The 20,878-nt window shown below is 44.3% G+C and overlaps 1 protein-coding gene across 1 annotated transcript in view; it reads left to right on the top strand.

Annotated features, from left to right (window-relative positions):
- PLEKHG1 (pleckstrin homology and RhoGEF domain containing G1) overlaps positions 1-20,878 on the top strand; it is a 151,509-nt gene that overhangs the window by 84,845 nt on the left and 45,786 nt on the right. Inside the window, exons 5-10 of the mRNA XM_008073281.2 lie at positions 5,726-5,772; positions 11,385-11,535; positions 15,928-16,059; positions 18,522-18,704; positions 18,800-18,895; positions 19,066-19,152. Of these exons, the coding sequence (XP_008071472.1) occupies positions 5,726-5,772; positions 11,385-11,535; positions 15,928-16,059; positions 18,522-18,704; positions 18,800-18,895; positions 19,066-19,152 (696 nt within the window). The remainder of the gene's footprint in view (positions 1-5,725; positions 5,773-11,384; positions 11,536-15,927; positions 16,060-18,521; positions 18,705-18,799; positions 18,896-19,065; positions 19,153-20,878) is intronic.

Raw genomic sequence — 20,878 nt, 5'->3', positions numbered from 1 at the left:
CACTCACCTCAGCCTCCCAAAGGCGTGGGATAACAGGCTGAGCCACCGAGCCCGGCAGTGTTGCTGTTATTATTCTGAAATTATTGAGTGTGTTGTGGAGTAAAGCTAAGTGTTTATGCTAACATCACTGAGAACTGGAATTAGTAGGAGAAAGATACAGAGGCAAAAATGATGGCAGCTAATTAAAAAACTGAAAACTAACAGGCATGATGGCTCACGCTTGTCATCCCAGCACTTTGGAAGGCAGAGGCAAGAGGAATACCTGAGTCCAGGGGTTTGAGACCAGCCTGGGCAACTTGGCAAGACTCCGTCTCTACAATAAATCAAAAATATTAGCCAGGCATGGTGGCACACACCTGTGGTTCCAGCTACTTGGAAGGCTGAGGCAGAGGGATCTTCTGAGCCCAGCAGATTGAGGCTGCAGTGGCTGTGAGCCTGCCACTGCCATCTAGCTTGAATGACAGAGTGAGACTCTGACTCAGAAAAAACCAACTAGAAACTAAATCTGAATTGTGAGGGTTAGTATGGACGAAAAACATACTTTATCCTTTAAAAAACACCATATTCTGACTAGGCGCAGTACCTGATGCCTGTAATACCAGCACGTTGGGAGGCCAAGGTAGGAGGATTACTTGATCTCAGGAGTTTGAGACCAGCCTGGGCAACACAGGGAGACCTCTTATGGGGTAGGAAATACACAAGACGATCTGGAAGATCTTGTCATGCCAGAAAACACGACCAACTACCAAAAACTAGAGGTCAAGTCATGAGTGCTCAAAAAGAGGCCACTGCTTAAGAAGAGGTGCCTCGTAGCCAAAAGTGCAATAATTTGAACATCAGAAAAGATAAATAACTAAAAACAATAGAAACTCATTACATGTGCTTATGTTTATGAATTCGCAGTGATATTTTTTAAATAGCTGGACTTGGTGGTTAGTTTGTAATCCCAGCACTTTGGGAGGCCAAGGCGGATGGATTGCCTGAGCCCCGGGTTCGAGACCCAACCAGACAACTTGGTGAGAACTCGTCTCTACAATAAATCAAAAATTAGCCGGGCGTGGTAGCATGTCCCTGTAGTTCCAGCTACTTGGAAAGCTGAGGTAGAAGGATCGCTGGAGCCCAGTAGGTCGAGGCTGTGGTGGCCGGGAGTGTGCCACTGCACTCCAGTCTGGGCGACAGAGTGAAACTCCAACTCAATAAATAAATAAATAAATGGATCACCTTTGCAGGATGCTAGAGAATGAATGCATTATTTTGAAAATTAAAGGAAAGAATGAACTGTTTATCTTGCCTTTCTCATACAAACCAAAAACTGTAGAGTAACCAATAGTTAATATAAGGAAATTCCTTTTCTGGAAAGATTCTGACTCATAAATGAAAAAGGAATCATAGAAATATTGGCCAGGCGTGGTGGCTCACCTGTAACCTCAGCACGTTGAGAGGCTAAAGTGGAAGGATGACTTGAGCCCAGGATTTCGAGACCAGCCTGGCAAAAATAGTGAGATCTGGTGCCTACAAAATAGTAAAAATTAGCCAAGCATGGTGGCGAGCACCTGTAGTCCCAGGTGCTTGGAAAGCTGAGGCAGATGGATTGCCTGAGCCCAGGATATTGAGGCTACAGTAAACCATGATGTGCCACTGCATTCCAGCCTGGGTAACAGAGTGAGACCTTGACTCTAAATAAATAAATAAGAAATAGTAATAAATAAATTTACAAATCACCATTTTGCAATTCCTCATAAGTTAATAAATATGGACACTAACTACCAATGATCGTTAGCATTGCAAAAGAGAGACAACAAGGTATGTGTGCCTCCTGGTGGAAGGCAATCTGTAATACATTTGTTTCAAATTATGGATCCTAAACCCAATCAGGCCTCTCCTAACCCACAGGGAGTACAGTGAACCAGGCACAGTATAGGAAACCATAGGGATGTTGTCAGTAAGACCGTGACTGTGACGGTGCAGGATAGACAATCTGGTATCTTCAGCAACTGGCTTGCAGAGAAAAAAGAGGCAGAGGAAAACGTAAGGATTAAAAGAGACTAAGGAGATACCAAGTGGTTGCCGTGTGTGAATTTTATTTCCAAATCATGCAAACTATTTTAAAAAAAGAAAATTAAGGAACTATGTGTGGTGACTGGTGAACCTTCCTGATGTAATAGAATTATTCAAGTGCGATAATGGTATGATGGTGATGCTTCTTGTTTAAAGTTCTTATTTTAGAGGTGCATGCTAAAATATAAGTAAGATGATATAATTTCTGAAATTTTCTTCAGAGTGATGGGGAAGCAGGGAAGCAGTTAGCAAGTAGACAGTGAGTTAATGATTGTTGAGGCTGAACATTGGATACTTGGGAACTGATGATACCATGATCTTTATTTTATATACTGTATGCTTGAAATGGTCTGTGATTTTAAACAATATTTAATCCTCTCACTGGGTGTGGTGGTTCATACCTGTAATCTCCACACTTTGGGAGGCCGAGGCAAGAGAATTGCCTGAACCCATGGATTTGAGACCAGCCACGGCAACTTGGTGAGACCTCATCTCTACAATAAATCAAAAAATTAGCCAGACATGGTGGTGTGCACCTGTAGTCCCAGCTGCTCGGGAGAGTGAGATGGAAAGATCACCTGAACCCAGCAGGTCGAGGCTGAAGTAGCCGTGATCCTGCCACTGTACTCCAGCCTGGGTGATAGAGGGAGACTATGACTCAAAAAAAAAGTTTGGCCAGGCTCGGTGGCTCAGCCTGTAATCCCAGCGCTTTGGGAAGCCAAGGCAAGCGGATTGCCTGAGCCCACAGGTTCGAGGCCCGCCCGGGCAACTTGGCAAGACCCCGTCTCTACAATAAATCAAAAAGTTAGCCAGGCATGGCAGCATGTCCCTGTAAGTCTGAGGCGGAAGGATCGCCAGAGCCCAGCAGGTCGAGGCTGCGGTGGCCGGAAGCAGCCACTGTACTCTAGTCTGGGCGACAGAGTGAGACTCCAACTCAAAAAAAAAAAGAAAAAGTTTAATTCCAGTTGATGAAGAATTCTAAGTAAAGATTCCTTTTGAATTAAAAATAATAATAACAATTAAAGTTACTAAAAAAAATAAAATAAGGTCCTATCTTGGAGTCACATTTGAATCCTGCATGAAGTGGTTTAAAAAGCAAAAGAAAGTAAAAAGTCAAAAGGAACAGAATGTGAAATGACCACCCAAAGGATCTAGGGCTGTTTTTCACAATGTAAATTTATTTTAGGTTTTGCAAGAACTGGTCATTCACTGGCCTTGAACTAGTCACTCTAACTGAGTCTTACAATCAAAAGCTTCGGCCCCTGCCCTGACCAGTCTACGTACCTCTTTCCCTTGGCAGTGCAGGGAAGAATTGGGGGAGACTGAAATCCACAAGAGAGAGGGGGTGTCTCAAATAGGATGCAAGGGATCTTTCAGTTACCCTTCCAGATCATGTCAATCAGCAGGGTCTCGTTTCATCATCATTGAACCATTTTATAGTGCAGTAAATTTTAGATACCTGATGGTAATGTAAATGATTCTTGAGCTGCAGATAATTTCTGTCCCACAAAAGGACAGTTGATTTTTTTTTCCCCTCACTCATCCCCAAGGAAAAAGCCAGTTTTGTAATTATCTGTAAATTCATTTCAGCATTCCTAAGTGAGGTAATTTTTTTTGAGACAGGGTCTCACTCTATTACCCAGGCTGGAGTGCAGTGGCACGCTCACTGCTACCGCAGTCTTGACCTGCTGGACTCAGGTAATCCTTCCTCCTCAGTCTTCCAAGTAGCTAGAACCACAGGCATGTATCACCATGCCCGGCAGAATTTTTGACTTAGTGTAGAGATGAGGTCTCGCCAAGTTGCTGCTCAGGCTGGTCTCGAACCCCTGGACTCAGGCAATTCTGTCGCCTTTGCCTCCCAAAGTGCTGGGAATACAGGTGTGAGCCACTGCGCCCAGTATGATAGTTTTATTTCCACTTTGGTCTAGTTAATATGTCTTGCTGCTCTCCTCATTGATTAATAGGTTAAATAAAATCCTTGACAGTTTTCATTTTATATTTGCACAGAAGTCATGATTCTGCCTTTTCCAGAAATTATCCTTTAATGAGCATATTTATTATTTTTAATAGCTGATCATATGATGAGGCATCAGAAAGACTAAGAGAGCCTTGGAATTAAAAAGATTTTAGGAAATAGGAATATAATCATAGCAAAAGACAAGAACCCCACATTTGTTAATGAAATATTTATTTATTTATTTATGTTTATCTATTTATTTATTATAGAGACAGGGTCTTGTTATGTTGCCCAGGCTGGTCTCGAGCTGCTGGGCTTAAGGGTTCCTCCTGGTTCAGCCTCCCAAAGTGCTGGGATTATAGATATGAGCCACCATTCCAACCAGTCAAACATTTATTGCATTTGAGGCACTGCTACTGTGCTCATGCCTACAGTGGACCTGAATCCTGCTCACTAATAATTTTCAGTTTAATAGGAGAGAGTAGTTCAGTGGTTCAACAAATATTTTGTGCCAAATGAACACAAGATGGCCCCTCATGTGAAGGAGCTCACAGCTTAGTGTGGGAGATAGACAAACAGAAAATGTCACTATCGTGTGGTCAATGCTACATAACAGGTAAATACTGGGTGTTGGCCAGGCGTAGTGGCTCACACCTGTAACCCCAGCACTTTGGGAAGCGGTGGCCAGTGAATTGCCTGGGCAACTTAGCAAGACCTCGTCTCTACAATAAATAAAATTGACCAGATGTCATGTGCCTGTGGTTCCAGCTACTTGGAAGGCTGAGGTGGAAGGATCATCTGAGCTCAGCTGGTCAAGACACACACACACACACACACACACACACACACACACACACACACACACACCTGCACCTGGAGACGGAGCAGGCTTGGAAGGAATAAAGCCTGAATTCCATTTCAAAGGATCCTACATGGTGACTCTCCAGTGACAATCTGCATAGGTAAAGACTGGAAGGTGTACGGCAGCTTTCTCATTCCTTCACACACCTCCAACATGTTCTTACCATGTGATACTTAAATTATCTACATATAGCTGGGCATGATCACTCACACTTATAATCTCAGCACTTTGAGACGCTGAGGCAGAAGAATCACTTGAGGCCAGGAGTTCAAGACCAGCTTGGGCAACAAAGCAAGACTCCCATCTCTACAAAAGATTGAAAAACTAGCTGGGCGTGGCGGCGCACATCTGTAGTCCCAGCTATTCAGGAGGAGGCTGAGGCAGGAGGATTGCTTGAGCCCAGGAGTTCAGGGCTGCAGTGAGCCATGACCACTGCACTGCAGCCTGGGTATCAGAGTGAAACCCCTGTCTCAATCTGTCAATCAACCAATAGAATTATTAAATAAAGAATCTCCTTATAGTTTTCCCCCGTGCTGAATATCTACCAGAGGACTAAGACGTTGGGGCAGAAACTTTATCTTCATCCTCTTCCTGTTTTCAGATTCACCATAACACAGCAGCTGCTCAATAAATGCTTATTGGACTCAAATGAGTTCAAATGCATATGGATTTTAGGCATAAAACAAGGTGGAAAAATGGGCTCAGTTGATGACCACAGGGGCTTGAGAGATTTGCCTGTGTGATCAGAGCCGCAAATGTAAAGGCCTGAATGCTATGACTTTTTATTGTCAAATGAATGTTGTTGTCTGTGCTCTTTGGCGATAAAAATCTCTTTTGTTTCCTCGCAGAGTGAAGAGTTCCACATTTATACCCAGTATTGCACTAACTATCCGAGGTATGGCTCAGGAATGAGCAGGGAGTACTTTTGTTCGGTTTCCTATTGTTTCAAGGTTGTCGGTCCAATGTACGCGGGCGTAGCAGTTATATAGACCTGGCCCTGTGCTGGATACTATGGGAGGAATTCCAAGCATGCTGAGAATTAGCCGGGCAGGGTAGCTCATGTCCATCATCCTGGTACTTTGGGAGACTGAGTCAGGAAGATTGCTGGAGTCACAAAATTCGAAATCAGCCTGGGCAACATAGCAAGACCCTGTCTCTTAAAAAAAAATTATGTATATAATTATGCTAAGAAAAGACTAGGGGGTACCCAGATATTGATCCCTTTGGGCTTTGGGGCTCCCAGCAGAGCCAGTATAGGGAAAAATTATGAAAGACTGGAAAAGACCAGAAAAGTGAGTAGCTAGTACCAAACAAAAACTTAAGTGAGCATGTTGCATCTGGCTGTAAGCCTTGTTTGCTAACCATTTTCTGTATGTGCCATGTTTTCGAGGATTTGGGAAGCATGGCTTATGAATTTATATAATCTAGCTGGGGAGAAGGTATATTCTATTTTTGCTGTATGAGTTTTATGAAACATGTAAGTTTCATGAAGTTCAGAGAAAAGACATCACAGTGAGAATCATAAAATTGCTTCACCTGTGTTGTTAACTCAGTCTTGCTTACATTAGGCAGCAGGCGGGAGGATACTGTGAGAAACCCCCCTGGGCTGGGCTCGGTGGCTCAGCCTGTAATCCCAGCACTTTGGGAGGCTGAGGCGAGTAAATTGCCTGAGCCCATGGGTTCAAGACCAACCTGGGCAACTTGGGAGACTTCGTCTCTACAATAAATCAAAAAATTAGTCGGGCGTGGTAGTGCATGCTACTTGGAAGGCTGAGGCGGAAGGATCACTGGAGGCCAGCAGGTCAACACTGGGATGGCCGTGAGTGTGCCACTGCACTCTAGCCTGGGCAACAGAGTGAGACTCCAACTCAAAAAAAAAAAAAGAAGCCCCCCCGGGCTAGGTATTGACTGTTTCAGTAAGAGAATTGGACCGAAGGCAATGGACCACAGCTGTAAGAAATTTTTTTTTTCTCGAAAAGATGTGCATTGGACACTTATGAATTCCTAAGCATTGTGTTAAGTGATGTCATTGCAAAAATGTAGAATTTAACTTTCACAGCAATCCAGCGATCTTGAAGGATTAAAGACAAGCCGAACACCCATCCCCATGCCTGACCTCTAGTAGGTTCTCCACGAGTGCTAGTTCACTGTGGCCGCTGCCCCTTTCCCATTTGACGGATGAAGTAACTGAGGCTCTGATAGGTAAAGTGATGTCACAAGGGGCACATCGCTGACAAATGGCCCAGCTAAGATTTGAGCCAAGATTTCTCCAACCTAAGAACTCATGCAACTATGAGTATAAGTTTCTGTAGGGTACAGTGGCTCATTCCCAGCACTTTGGGAGGCTGAGGCAGGAGGATTGCCTGAGCCCAGGGGTTTGAGACCAGCCTGGGCAACTTGGCAACACCTCATCTCTACAATAAATGAAAAAACTAGCTGGGCATGGTGGCACGCCCCTGTAATTCCCACTACTCATGAGACTGAGACAGAAGGATCTCCTGAGCCCAGCAGGTAAAGGCTGCGGTGACCTGTGATCATGCCACTACACTCCAACCTGTGCAACAGAATAAGACTCCAACTCAAAAAAAAAAAGTTTCTGAAGCTTCATGATCCCACTCATGCCTCTTTATTTTCCTTTTTTTTCTACCTGAGTAGCAGGACTTGAGTTATCTTAGGGACCAGCTAGGAAGAGGCAAGCTGGAGAGACTTGACCCCTTTGTAGTGAGCCTCAGTAGAAACATGTCCCTAGGATCCACCTAGAAGAGAAGCCAGCAGACTGATCCCCGAATGTCGCTGTGCGAAGGAAGAATGAATACCCCCCAAAATACACACACACACACACACACACACACACACACACACACACACACACACACACACACACACACACACACACACCTCCCTTGGTCCCAGAAAGCCAGTGTGAATGCAAAGACCCAGAAGCCCAAGGCTCAGACTTAGCAATGTCAAATACTTTCCACTGGAGGAAGCCATGCTTTTTCCAGATTTCCCTTAAAAAAAAAGAAAGAAAAAAGCAAATAACAAAAACCCACACGCATATTGGAGCATATCTGTAGACCCAACCATAGTTATAGTTTCGCTTAAACAACTCTCTCCTAAAGTATTTGTTTCCACCACAATGCTGAAGATGTCAGGAAATTGCAGGATGCCCCAACTAAATCCCGTGGCCCATAAACCAAAACCCAGTTTGTACCACACACTAATTCAGAGAAATCACAGAATCGGCTCTGAACTTCACAAAACTTCTGAGGGAAGGAAGAAAACATTCAAATTCTGAAGAATCAACAAAGGTCTGGACCTGGTTATCAGAAGCTGAAGTGATAGAGGGGCTTCTTTGGCAGATATTGTCTGTGTAGATTTCATTATAAACATATCATTTGAAGAAGTAATTTCTCAATATAAACTGTCCAAATTGCAAACCCAGAAGATTTTCTGACTTACCAAGAAGGAAAAGTGTAAAATAAAGGCAGCCTTTTTATACGCTAGGCTGCTTCAGAGTCAGGGAAAGCAAAATTATTTGTTCAAGAACATTTGTAAGAGCCTGTTGTTCATGGAGCACTGTCCCAAACTTGGTGCATACTAGCAGGAAACAGGAATCCATATGCCTTGCCTTCAAGCACTTTTTTTTGGAGGGTCAAAGTCAACTAAATGCAATAGGGAAACAGCATCTTAGGAAAAAATCAAATAAATATAAATCAGTATGGGACAAACTCAGTAAGGTGTAATTTTTTATCTTTCTATTTTTTTAATAGATGAGGTCTCTCTATGTTGCCCAGGCTGTTCTTGAACTCCTGGGCTCAAGCAGTCCTTTGACCTTGACCTCCCAAAGTGCTAGGATTACAGGCATGAGCCACTGTGCCCGGCCAGTAATGTGCAATAGAAGCTAAAGATTCTTTCAGTAAGGAATAATAAGTCTCAATGAGGACAGTTAAAAATAAATTTCTGGAGAAAGTGTTTTTATTTTTATTGTTTTAAATTTTGAGTCCCATTTTGAAGAAACATCTTAGCAGGAGAGGTGCTGGAAAGGTGTTCTCAGGGAAGAAGGCGTGTCTGGCTCTTGCTGAATTGTGTGGCTTTCATATTCATGGAGAAATGCTTTCTCTTGTCTCTTGTCTCCAATTAGTTTGCTCTCTGAGGCCCGAGGTCCTCTCCCTGTCGTAACAAGTCAAGCGTGCCAGGTGTTTCGGCCCATCTGACAATTTTTCTTCCCCCATGGATCCAGGCTGGTGATATTAAATGTCACCAGCACACCTTAACAGGTGTCTACTTTCTTCATACCAGTCAGGCCCCAGTGATTTTTCTGTGAGAGGTACAAGGGCCCCCTCACCTCACTCTCTCAGCTTCTTTCCCCTAGGGAGGGGTGCAAACCCGGTCAGGTCATTGTCCTCAGATGCCTGCCCATGCCCAAGACTTCTGGGAACCTAGAACTCAGTGTACTCTCAATTTGTTACAGGTTCTTATTTTTGAGCAAGAGCTCAAGCCTTCAGATGACCAGAGAGCTATAGCACAGCCCATCCTGACTCTAAACAACCTTAGAGAAGTTCCCAGGTTACATGATGGAGAGTTTTGAAATCTCCACTCAAGGGAGAAATAGCTGGACACAGTGGCTCACACCTGTAATCCCAGCACATTGGGAGGCCAAAGTGGGAGATTGCTTGAGCCCAGGAGTTCCAGACCAGCCTGGGCAACATAGCAAAGTCTTGTCTCTATAAAAAAAAAATTAGCCAAGTGTGGTGGCATGTGCCTGAAGTCCCAGCTACTCGGGAAGCTGAGGTGGAAGGATCACCTGAGCCCAGGAGGTCGAGGCTGTGGTGAGCCTTGATGGTACCACTGTACTCCAGCCTGAGCGACAGAGTGAGACCCTGCCTCATTAAAAAAAAAAAAAAAAAAAAGAAAGGAGTCAGTTTGACCAGATCTCTCTGATAGCCGATGTGCACAAAAGGGACCCTACTGGCTTAGTTATGAGACTTCCATTTAACTTCCTTCCACAGACTCTCATTTTGTTGTTTGGCTCTATCTGATTTTCTCAATTAATCCTGAAAACATATTACTGACTTGGGGAGAAAAGGGCTGAAGTGTTTCCACTTAATGGTTTCTACGTTCTGAGACCATAAGATTTTAATTTGCGTGTGTGTGACCACACAAGCCCACTCTCACATTTATGTATAAGATACAAGCATTGCTTCAGTCATTCCCTTAAGACATTTTGGGGCTGTACTCATTACCTCTGAGTGAGCTGGACTGGAAAAGGAATTCTAGTCTGCTTTACAAATACCCTGCACCAAGGCACACTCTGTAGGCTATGTAGTTTTTCCAGAACTGGATTCAGAGTAAGGAGAACTGAGCCGGGTGCAGTGGCTCATACCTATAATCCCAGCACTCTTGGAGGCTGAGCCGGGAGGATTACGGGAATTCAAGAGCAGCCTGAGCAACATAGCGAGACCTCATCTCTACAAACAAATCAGAAAGTTAGCCAGACATGGTGGCGTATGCCTATAGCTACTTGGGAGGCTGAGGCACAAGGATCCCCTGAGCCCAGGAGGTTGAGGCTGCGGTGAGCTATAATTATACCACTGCACTCCAGCCTGGGCAACAGAATGAGATCCTGACTCTGTTTAGGGGGGGGAAAAAAGAGAGGAGAGGAGAACCACTTGAAAGTGGACAGGAGAATCTGTTCAAAGATTCTCAAGGGGAAATTAACCAGGGAAGAGGTCTCTAAGGAGGGACACCATGTGACATTATGCAGTTTGTGCATCATATAAAAGTGACCAACAGAGAAGGTGACAAACATCCTGGCAGAGATCTGGATCTGCTGACAAAAAGAACTCCTTTTTCTTAGTACAGTATGAAGGTACCTACTACTTACAATCTAACCTGTGGAAATGGAATACAGTCATTCAGGGTGAGCAATGCACAAAGATACCCAGATGGAAGGCAATTGGGAGTTAAATCCCTCTCACATCTGTTTTACCAAGCCATATGTCCTGGCACTAGGCTGTGTCGTGCTGTGACACAATCACGGCTCACCACAGCCTCAATTTCCTGGACTCAGGCAATCCTTTCACCTCAGCCTCCCAAGTATCTAGGACTATAGGTGAGCACCACCATTTCTGGCTAATTTTTTGATTTTTTTGTACAGACGAGGTCTCACTATGCTGCCTAGGCTGAAAGATGGGAATCTGTTTTTTTTTCTTTGTAGAGATGGGCTCTTGCTATATGGCCCAGACTGAATGCTCAGCCTCGAGCAATCCACCTGCCTCAACCTCCCAGAGTTCTGGGATTTCAGTAGGCATGATCCACCAAGCCCCACCCATCTTTTTCTAATTCACCTTTGTCTAATTTGCTGAAAGGAGTTCTAGTCTGGCTGTAGCTCTGTGACTCCCCTACCAGTTTTAGGGTATTTACACTTATGTGTTAGCATTTAAAACTCGGATGGTCATATAAAAAGCATCACAATGTAAATAAAAGCTTTTGCCCTTCCTGCAGATCCGTGGCCGTGCTGACCGAGTGCATGAGGAACAAAGTGCTGGCCAAATTCTTCAGGGAGCGTCAGGAGACCCTACAACACTCGCTGCCTCTGGGGTCCTATCTTCTGAAACCAGTTCAGCGGATTCTCAAGTACCATCTCCTTCTGCATGTAAGTTTCTGCCTGGCTTGAGCACCTTCTAGAGATGGGGATTTCATGTGTATATATTAAGTTTGGGGGAAAATACCAGAAAAAGCTGTGGCCATATGGAAATGTTTTCCACACTCATATTTCACAACTGACTAATCTGCTTTGAGGAATTAAGGGATCTTTCTATTCTAGGCCTGCAGCTTCAACAAAAACAGCCAAATCAAGAGAGGAATCTCAGCTCTGATTCTGATCAGGCTTAGGAGGGTCTCGCCCTGGGCAATGACAGTTTCGGGTAGGGAGCTGTGGTCCAAATGAAAGTCAGATTTTTTTTTAATGTTTTATTGCATTTCCATGAGCCCCAAATCAGTAGGCAGTGGGGCGAGAATGCTGTGTGTCAGAGATTGGTTTTTGTATGAGAGCAGAGAGGAACTGGAATAAAAGAGGCAGTTAGGCAGTGTGATGAGTGATCTCTGAATGCACTTAGCATCACTCCAAGATATCTCCTCTTTATGTAATTTTCCTCTACTTTTACTAAGTTCGAGGTGGCTTTAAGAACAAAGATGGTCAGCCGGGTGTGGTGGTTCATGCCAGTAATCCCAGCACTTTGAGAGGCTGAGGCAGAGGATCGCTTGAGCCCAGGAGTTCAAGACCAGCCTGGGCAACATGGTGAGACATCATCTCTACAAGAAATAAAAAAATTAGCTGAGCGTGGTGGCACACGCCTATAGTCCCAGCTACTCGGGAGGCTGAGGCAGGAGGTCGAGTCTACAGTGAGCTGTGATCATGCTACTGTACTCCAGACTGGGTGACAGAGCAAGGCTCCAACTCAAAACTAAAAAGGAGAAACAAAGATAGCCATAGCTCTCAAATTCTCATTCCTTTTTTTTTTCTTTTGAGTCAGAGTCTCACTCTGGCACCCAGGCTGGAGTGCAGTGGCACACTCATAGCCACCACAGCCTCAACCTTCTGGGCTCAGATGATCCTTCTGCCTCAGCCTTCCAAGTAGCTGGAACCAGAGTCGTGCGCCACCACACCCAGCTAACTTATTCTATTTATTGTAGAGACGAGATCTCACCAAGTTGCCCAGACTGGTCTTGAACCACTGGACTCACACAATCCTCCTGCCTCCACCTCCCAAAATGGTGGGATTACAGGCATAAGCCACCACACCCAGCTCAAATTCTCATTCTTTCTTTTTTTTTGGATTAGAAAATATAGTTTATTTAGAAGGTAAACTAGAGGTGGGGGTTCACTTCCCCAAGGGAGGGGAGGGGGCCAAAGCTTAAGAAAACATGGCCTGACCATCAAATTCTCATTTCTAATTCAAATCCTCATTTCTGATGCTCTCAGGAAGCTGATAAAAATTGAAAAAAAGTTTTATTGAAGGTAATTTTTACTCTGTAAGTAAGACTTGCTTACCTTTCAACAGGAGAAGGATGGGGCAACAGAGTGGTTAAAGATTCAACCTTCACCCTTTAGCTTACTGATTAGGGCAATGGGAGAGACCACTTGGGTCCAGGTCCTGTAAATTACCCACATTCACTGTAGCTCACAGGCACTCAATAAAGATAATTGGTTGTTTTTATTTTATTATTTTCATACTACATTTAAAAAACCCCTTTTTAGAGGAATTGTAATTCCAGGACTCCTCTCTGTGTCAACATGCCTGTAGTCTCTTTTTAAATGATTCCAGTTTACTAACTTGGATAATCATTCCAAGTTTGCTCAGTTCACACAACTCTTCAAACGTTAAGCACTTTGGCAGTCCAGCTTGACTAGAAACATCTTAGCTGTGTGTTTGCCTGGGTGGCTCATCATTGGAGAATCTTATATCCTATGAAGCTACATCGGGGATATTATTTAATTTTTAAACTGACTCTAATGACCTCTTCTTTTTAGTGGGATTAATTTGCTAAGTCAATGTTCGGATAGTTTTTAAACAATATCTGTCCCATGCTGAACTCTGTTATTCTGACATCCAATACTAGTGTGTCCCAATACTCTCCATTGTGAACAGTAAGATGGTTGTTAACCAAAAGAAAAGTCTAAATTTCCAGTTAAGCATGTGAGGTAACAAGTCAAGATCCTTACAAAAAGTTAACTAGAAGGAGAAACAGCCCTTATCTTCTATATTAAGAGCTAGCTCATGCCTGTAATCCTAGAACTTCGGGGGTGGAGGCAAGTGGACTGCCTGAGCCTGGGGTTGCAAGACCCGCCTGGGCAATTTGGAGAGACCTCATGTCTACAATCAAAAACTTAGCTGGGCATGGTGATGCACGCTTATAATTCCAACTACTTGGAAGACTGAGGTGGAAGGATCGCCCGAGCCCAGCAGGTCGAGGTTGCAGTGGCCGTGAGTGTGCCACCCACTCCAGCCTGGACAACAGAGTGAGACTCCAGCTTTAAAAAAAAAAAAAAGCTGGCAATGAAGAAGAAATGGAAGAGCAGTGGTTGGATTAATCCACAACTCACTTCCTGTTGCCTTTGAAGTCTTTGCTTTTCTAGTTGGTTAGAGGGTCATGTCATTCATATCATCTAAAGTTGTGTAGCCATCCATGAAAATCCCCACGGGAGTATCCTCTGTTTCTTCCCAGTCTGTTTACTGATTAACAGAATTCTTCTCAGGCTAAATGGAGAAATTATTTTTTTAAATATGCCATTGACCTTGAACTTACATGGGAGTCGTTTGTTTCGTGGTATGGCTTCATAGGACTTTTATTTTATTTATTTATTTTTCTTTTGGAGTCAGGATCTCACTTATCGTCCAGGCTGGAGTCCAGTGGCATGATCAAAGCTCACCACAGCCTCAACCTCATGGGCTCAAACAATCCTCTTGCCTCAGCCTCCCAAGAAACTGAGATTAAAGGCACGCACCACACACCCACCTAATTTTTTCTGGTTTTTGTAGAGACAAGATCTCTCTATGTTGCCCAGACTGGTCTCAAACTCCTGAGCTCAAGTGATTCTCCTGCCTTGGCCTCCCAAAGTACTGGGATGACAGGTGTGAGCCACCACACCTGACCTCACAGGACTTGTTAGCAGCTAAGTCAGAGCATGGAAAGGAAATGTCAGTTCCTCTCCAGTTTCTAGCTAGATGAAAAATCTGAGTTCTCAATAAAAGTAAACAAAGAGTTACAAAGCAGTACTATAAAATAATGAAATGAATAACTTATACCGAAAGATTCAACCTTCACCCTTTAGCTTACTGATTATATTCATGGTAAATATTATAGAAGTATTCTAATTGACTATAATATTTTCTTGCTGTTTTAGATACTAATATAAGATTACTGTTACTGTTATTTTTAAGGACATATGGTTCATTTAATAAGCATTTATTGAATACCCACTTCTCTGCTAGGCACAGTAGAGAAGATAAAGAAACAAAGACCAGGCACGGTGGCTAACGCCTGTCATCCCAGCACTTTGGGAGGCAGAGGCGAGAGGATTGCCTAAGACCAAGGATTCGAGACCAGCCTGGGCAAACTGGCGAGACCTTGTCTCTACAATGAATCAAAAAATTAGCTGGGCTTGGTGGTGCATGCCTATAGTTCCAGCTATTTGGGCAGCTTAGGCAGAAGGATCGCCTGAGCCCAGCAAGTTGAGGCTGTAATAGCCGTGAGCATGCCACTGTACTCCAGCCTGAGTGACAGGGTGAGACTCTGACTCAAAAAAGAATTAAAGGAACTGTATACAGTGGTCGATGGTCTCTGCCCTCAGATTCCCGAGGAGTCTATGGACAGATGTGCTTGGAAGTATTAGAACAACTGGGCACAGTAGCTCACGCCTGTAATCCTAGCACTTTGGGAGGCAGAGGCAAGAGGATTGCCTGAGCCCAGGAGTTCAAGACCAGCCTGGGCAACTTGGCAAGACTCATCTCTATAACAAGTCAAAAAATTAGCAGAGCACTGTGGTGGGCACCTATAGTTCCAGCTACTTGGAAGGCTGAGGCGGAAAGATCACCTGAACCCCGCAGGTCGAGGCTTGTGGCGGCCATGTCAGTGAATGACAGTGAGACTCTGTCTCAGAAAAAAGAAAAAGAACCAATTATGTTGTGTTACACTGGCCACCAGGGACCTCAGAACTCTACAGCTATAAGATCAAATCTCGTGTCTATTATAATAGCTATAATATCGCTATAAAACTTAATGGGCTACATGTATGTTTTATGTTCTCTACTTTGTCTTAGAATTCTACTTTTGTTTTCCTGTTCCTGTTTTCATTCCTATCTTACCATTTTGTTGCAGGTATTTCTGGCCTCAGAATCTTAAGAAATGATGGTGTTGTGTAAATAAACAAGCAAAATATATATATATATATATATATATAAAAGGGACTAACCATAGAGGTGCCATTTGTTTCATTGACTGTATGAGAAAAAATGGACAATGACCAGTAATTTTTTTTTTAAAGGAAATAGAAAATCACCTTGATAAGGACACAGAAGGCTACGATGTGGTGCTTGATGCTATCGACACAATGCAGCGGGTGGCCTGGCACATCAATGACATGAAGCGGAAACATGAGCACGCAGTCCGGTTACAGGTGAGCCCACGAGGCGGTGGTTTCCGGCAGAGTTGCAGGTGCAGACTTGTTACCGTTTTCCAAATCAAATATTCAGGCTACTGGGCATGGTGGCTCATGCCTGTAATCCCAGCACATTAGGAGGCAGAGGCAAGAGGATTGCCTGAGCTTGGGAGTTCAAGCCCAGCCTGGACAACTTGGCAAGACCTCATCTCTATAATAAATCAGAAAGTTACCCAGGAGTGGTGACTCACAGCTGTGTTTCCATCAACATGGACAGCTGAGATGGAAGGATTGCCTGGGTCCAGCAGGTCAAGGCTGCGGTGGCAGTGAGTATGCCACTGCACTCCAGCCTGGGCAATAAAGTGAGACTCCAACTCAAAATATATATATTTAATATAGTTAGAGTATGTACATAATAAGACTTCTTTTATTTTTTAACTTTTTTATTATAAGGTTTAGAAAAATGGGAATATAAAATTAGTGGGAAATTTGACTTTGTTTTTATAAAACTAACCTATCCATGTTTGGTTCAATGGAAGTGTTCACAATTCATAGTGAGTTCTCAAGGTATTTGTCAGAAATGTTTGTTCAAATTTTGTTCTTCGTGTGCTTCATAATTGAAAACAGCTGCCCACATTATATGTACTGCCAAAACGTGATGTCATGAGTAAGGCCTGATTGTGAACTTCAAAAAATGATGCTACTCATGGGATCATGCAGAAAATAAACACTAAAAAACACATGATGTTAAAAGATTTTGTGGGGCCACATTACTTGCTGTCCCGGGCTACATATGACTTATGAGCCGTAGGTTGGACATGCCTGTTTAGTATATCTACTTAAGAAAAAGTTACCTGTAACTTTTAAGTTAATGGTTTGCTCATAGACTCTTCTATGACCCAAGTTAAAAATATGAATCCCAGCACTTTGGGAGGCCAACATGAGAGGATTGTCTGAGGCCGCTGGTTTCAGACCAGCCTAGGCAACTTAGTGAGACCTCTTCTCTACAATAAATCAAAAAATTAGCCAGGTGTGGTGGCATGTGCCTGTAGTTCCAGCTACCTGGAAGGCTGAAGTGGGAGGATTGCCTGAGCCCAGCAGGTCGAGGTTGCAATGGCTGTGAGTGTGCTACTGCATTCCAGCCTGGGTGACAGAATGAGACTCTGACTTAAAAAAAAAAAAAAAAAAAAAATGAGTCTCCTAAGGCCTGATATTGATTACAGAAATTACAGATTAATAATTCTTGTTGAAATCATCTTTCCCTAAACTGTGTAAAGGCTTTTTAGGCCTTCATTTCTCTCTCACTAGTCTCTGCAAAATCATAGGATGGTGTGTCTGTGGTCATAGGCAGGAGACTCAGAGTAAGGGGAACAAAGGCTGAAACTAGCTCCTTTGCAGTTTCATTTGGTATATGACTCTTCAGTATGTCGTTTTAGTTTCCTCATCTTTTAAAGACTGTCAGAGGAAACATTTGCTAACGTCCTGTCTAGCACCAACCTTTTGACCCCTAGATCCTTAGGAACTTTTGACAGATGCTGGGCCAGTGTGTCCTGGGCACCTCAAAAGTTGCACTATTAAAAATAAAACATGGCCGGGCACAGTGGCTCACACCTGTGATCCCAGCACTTTGGGAGGCCAAGGCAAGAGGATTGCTTGAACTCAGGAGTTCAACACCAGCCTAAGCAACATAACAAGACCTCATCTCTATAATAAATCAAAAAATTAGCCAGGCATGGTGGCACATACCTGTAGTCCCAGTTACTCACAAGATTAAAGCTGAGATTAAAGCTGCCACGTGCCAGGCAGCCTGAACCCAAGAGATCAAGCCTGCAGTAGACATGATCATGCCATTGCACTCCAGCCTGGGCAATAGAGTGAGATGCCAACTCAAAAACAAAAAACAAAAAAAAACCACCCAAGAGTTCAAAACCAACCTGGGCAACATAGCAAGACCCTGCCTCTACAAAAATTAAAATTAAAAAAAAAATTTTTTTTAGTTGTAGTCTCACTCTGTCACCCAGGCTGGAGTACAGTGGCACGCTCACGGCCACCACAGCCTCAACCTGCTGGGCTCAGGTGATCCGTCTGCCTCAGTCTTCCAAGTAGTTGGAACTACAGCCACATGCCACCATGCCCAGCTAATTTTTTTATTTACTGTAGAGATGAGGTCTTACCAAGTTGCCCAGGCTGGTCTGCAACCCCTGGGCTCAGGCCATCCTCTCACCTCGGCCTCCCCAAGTGCTGGGATTATAGGCATGAGCCACCATGCCCAGACTAAAATTAAATTTTTTTTTTAAATTAATTTCTGTTAACCCTTAAGGGGCACCACCCCAAAACACAGATTTATGTCCCTGATCATTAAACACCATCAGATCCCACCTAGCCCCTGTGGTGGACCTTGAGCCTCAACAGATGGGCCCTGGCCATTGACACTCCACTTCCTGCCTCCTGCATAATGCCTGGCTCCTTCGCTTTCCCAGGAGATCCAGAGTTTGCTCACTAACTGGAAGGGGCCAGACCTGACCAGCTACGGGGAACTGGTGCTGGAGGGAACCTTCCGCATCCAGCGGGCCAAGAATGAGCGAACCCTCTTCCTCTTCGACAAGCTGCTTCTCATCACAAAGAAGAGAGATGACACGTTCACGTACAAAGCTCACATTCTGGTAGGTGTGCGTGCCACCGACCACGGGCAAGAACGCAGGTGGCCTCTCCCTTGTCCCCCACACATGCCTCACCCTGTGTACTCTTCCTTCTCCAGTGTGGCAACCTCATGCTGGTGGAAGTGATTCCGAAGGAGCCGCTCAGCTTCAGCGTCTTCCACTACAAGAACCCCAAGCTGCAACATACAGTCCAGGTAGAGCGCTGCCCTCTCCTCCACCCCAGGGCCCATGTGTGGGTGATGAGTACCACATGCCAGGTGGCCTCTCCAAGCTTTCTGGCTCACGATGCCATTCCCCATCTTAGCAGAGGATCATGGGAGTGATGGACAGGTGGTTCTCTGACTGTCCCAATCACTCTTGGCAGGCCAAGTCCCAGCAAGACAAACGCCTCTGGATTTTGCACCTGAAGAGGCTGATCCTAGAAAACCACGTGGCGAAGATTCCAGCTAAGGTAAGACTGTCAGTAGACAGTCCGACAACACACAAACGGAAGTCAGCTGAAACCTAGTGAGGCATCCTGATAGGAATAGACATTCTGGCCAGGCACAGTGGCTCACACCTGTAATCCCAGCACTTTGGGAGGCGGAGGCAAGAGCCTGAGCCTAGGGGTTTGAGACCAGTCTGGGCAACTTGATGAGAACTCATCTCTACAATAAATCAAAAAATTAGCTGGGCATGGTGGTGTGCACCTGTGGTTCCAGCTACTTGAAAGGCTGAGACAGAAGGATTGTCTGAGCCCAGCAGGTTAAGACTGCACGGTGGCTGTGAGCAGCACGCCACTATACTCCAGCCTGGGCAACAGAGTGAGAATTCTACTCAAAAAAAAAAAAAAAAAGGAATAGACATTCAGCTTCAAAATAAAGAAAGGAAGCACTTTCTGTTCAGGCGCAGTAACTCATGCCTATAATCCCAGCAGTTTGGGAAGTTGAGTTGGAAGGATTGCTTGAGCCCAGGAGTTCGAGATCAGCCTGGGTAACATAGACCTTGTCTCTACAGAATAATCAGAAAAATAAGCCAGGTGTGGTGGTATGTGCCTGTAGTCCCAGCTACACAGGAGGCTGAGGCAGAAGGATTGCCTGAGCCCAGGAGGTTGAGGATGTGGTGAGCTGTGATCATGCAACTGCATTCTGGCCTCGGCCACAGAGTGAGACTCTGACTCCAAAAAGAAAGAAAAGTGGAAACTAAGCTGTTGGTCCACAAAGGCATACAGAGGGGTATGGTGGACCCTGGAGACTCAAGGTGGAGGGGTGAGGGATGAGAAATTACCTGTCAGGTACAGTGTACACTATTCAGGTGGCCGGTATACTAAGAGCCCACTGTACAACTCACCCATGTAACCAAGAGCCACTTGTACCCCTAAAGCTATTGAAATAAAATAATTTGTTTAAATAATAAGGAAAGAAAGAAAATGAGAGATAGGCTCTGTAGCACTCAATTGAATTGGCCATTTATATTGAAAAGATTCACATGGATGGCAGACTCTGTGGAAGTGTTGTTCTTGCTATTGTTTTCTCATTTGGGGCTTGATAGAAGAAAAAAATAAAGATCGTAAGAGAACTTTCAGAGAACTAATAGAAAATGGAGTTACGAAGGCACGTCTGATGGCTCACCTATAATCCCAGCACTTTGCAAGGCTAAGGCAGGAGGATTGCTTGAGCCTGGGAGTTCAAGACCAGCCTGGGCAACATCATGAGACCTCGTCTGTACAAAAAAAAAAAATCAAAAGATGAGACATGTGTGGTGGTGCACACTTGTAGTGTCAGCTACTTGGGAGACTGAAGCGGGAAGAGTACCTGAGCCCAGAAAATTGAGGCTGCGGTGAGCCATGATCGTGCCACTGTACTCCAACCTGGGTGACAGAGTGAAACCCCGACTCAAAAAAATAAAAAAGAAAATAGAGTTATGAGAATTATTCAAAGATACACTAAGCACCTACTGTGAATAAAGCTGTCTCAGGTTTCATGGGATTGCTAAGGAAAAAAGACACAGACTCTGGAATTTATAGATGAGGGAGTGAGCCGTGTAAACTGTCCACTGTTTGCTAACTGTGAGGAAATACCAGAATTATAAGCCAGGTGTTCAGCTGAGTGGGGGAAAGAAAGAAAATGCCTTTGACCTCAGTCTTGAAGGATGAGGAATTGTTTTATTAAGCCGGGGGGGGGGGGGGGGGGGGGAAA

Source organism: Carlito syrichta, unplaced genomic scaffold (assembly GCF_000164805.1).
Source record: "Carlito syrichta isolate Samal-C Ts95f unplaced genomic scaffold, Tarsius_syrichta-2.0.1 Scaffold315803, whole genome shotgun sequence".
In the NCBI taxonomy this organism is placed as follows: domain Eukaryota; kingdom Metazoa; phylum Chordata; class Mammalia; order Primates; family Tarsiidae; genus Carlito; species Carlito syrichta.
The sequence above is the reverse complement of the archived record's forward strand: the minus strand, read 5'-3'. Positions and strand labels throughout refer to the sequence as shown.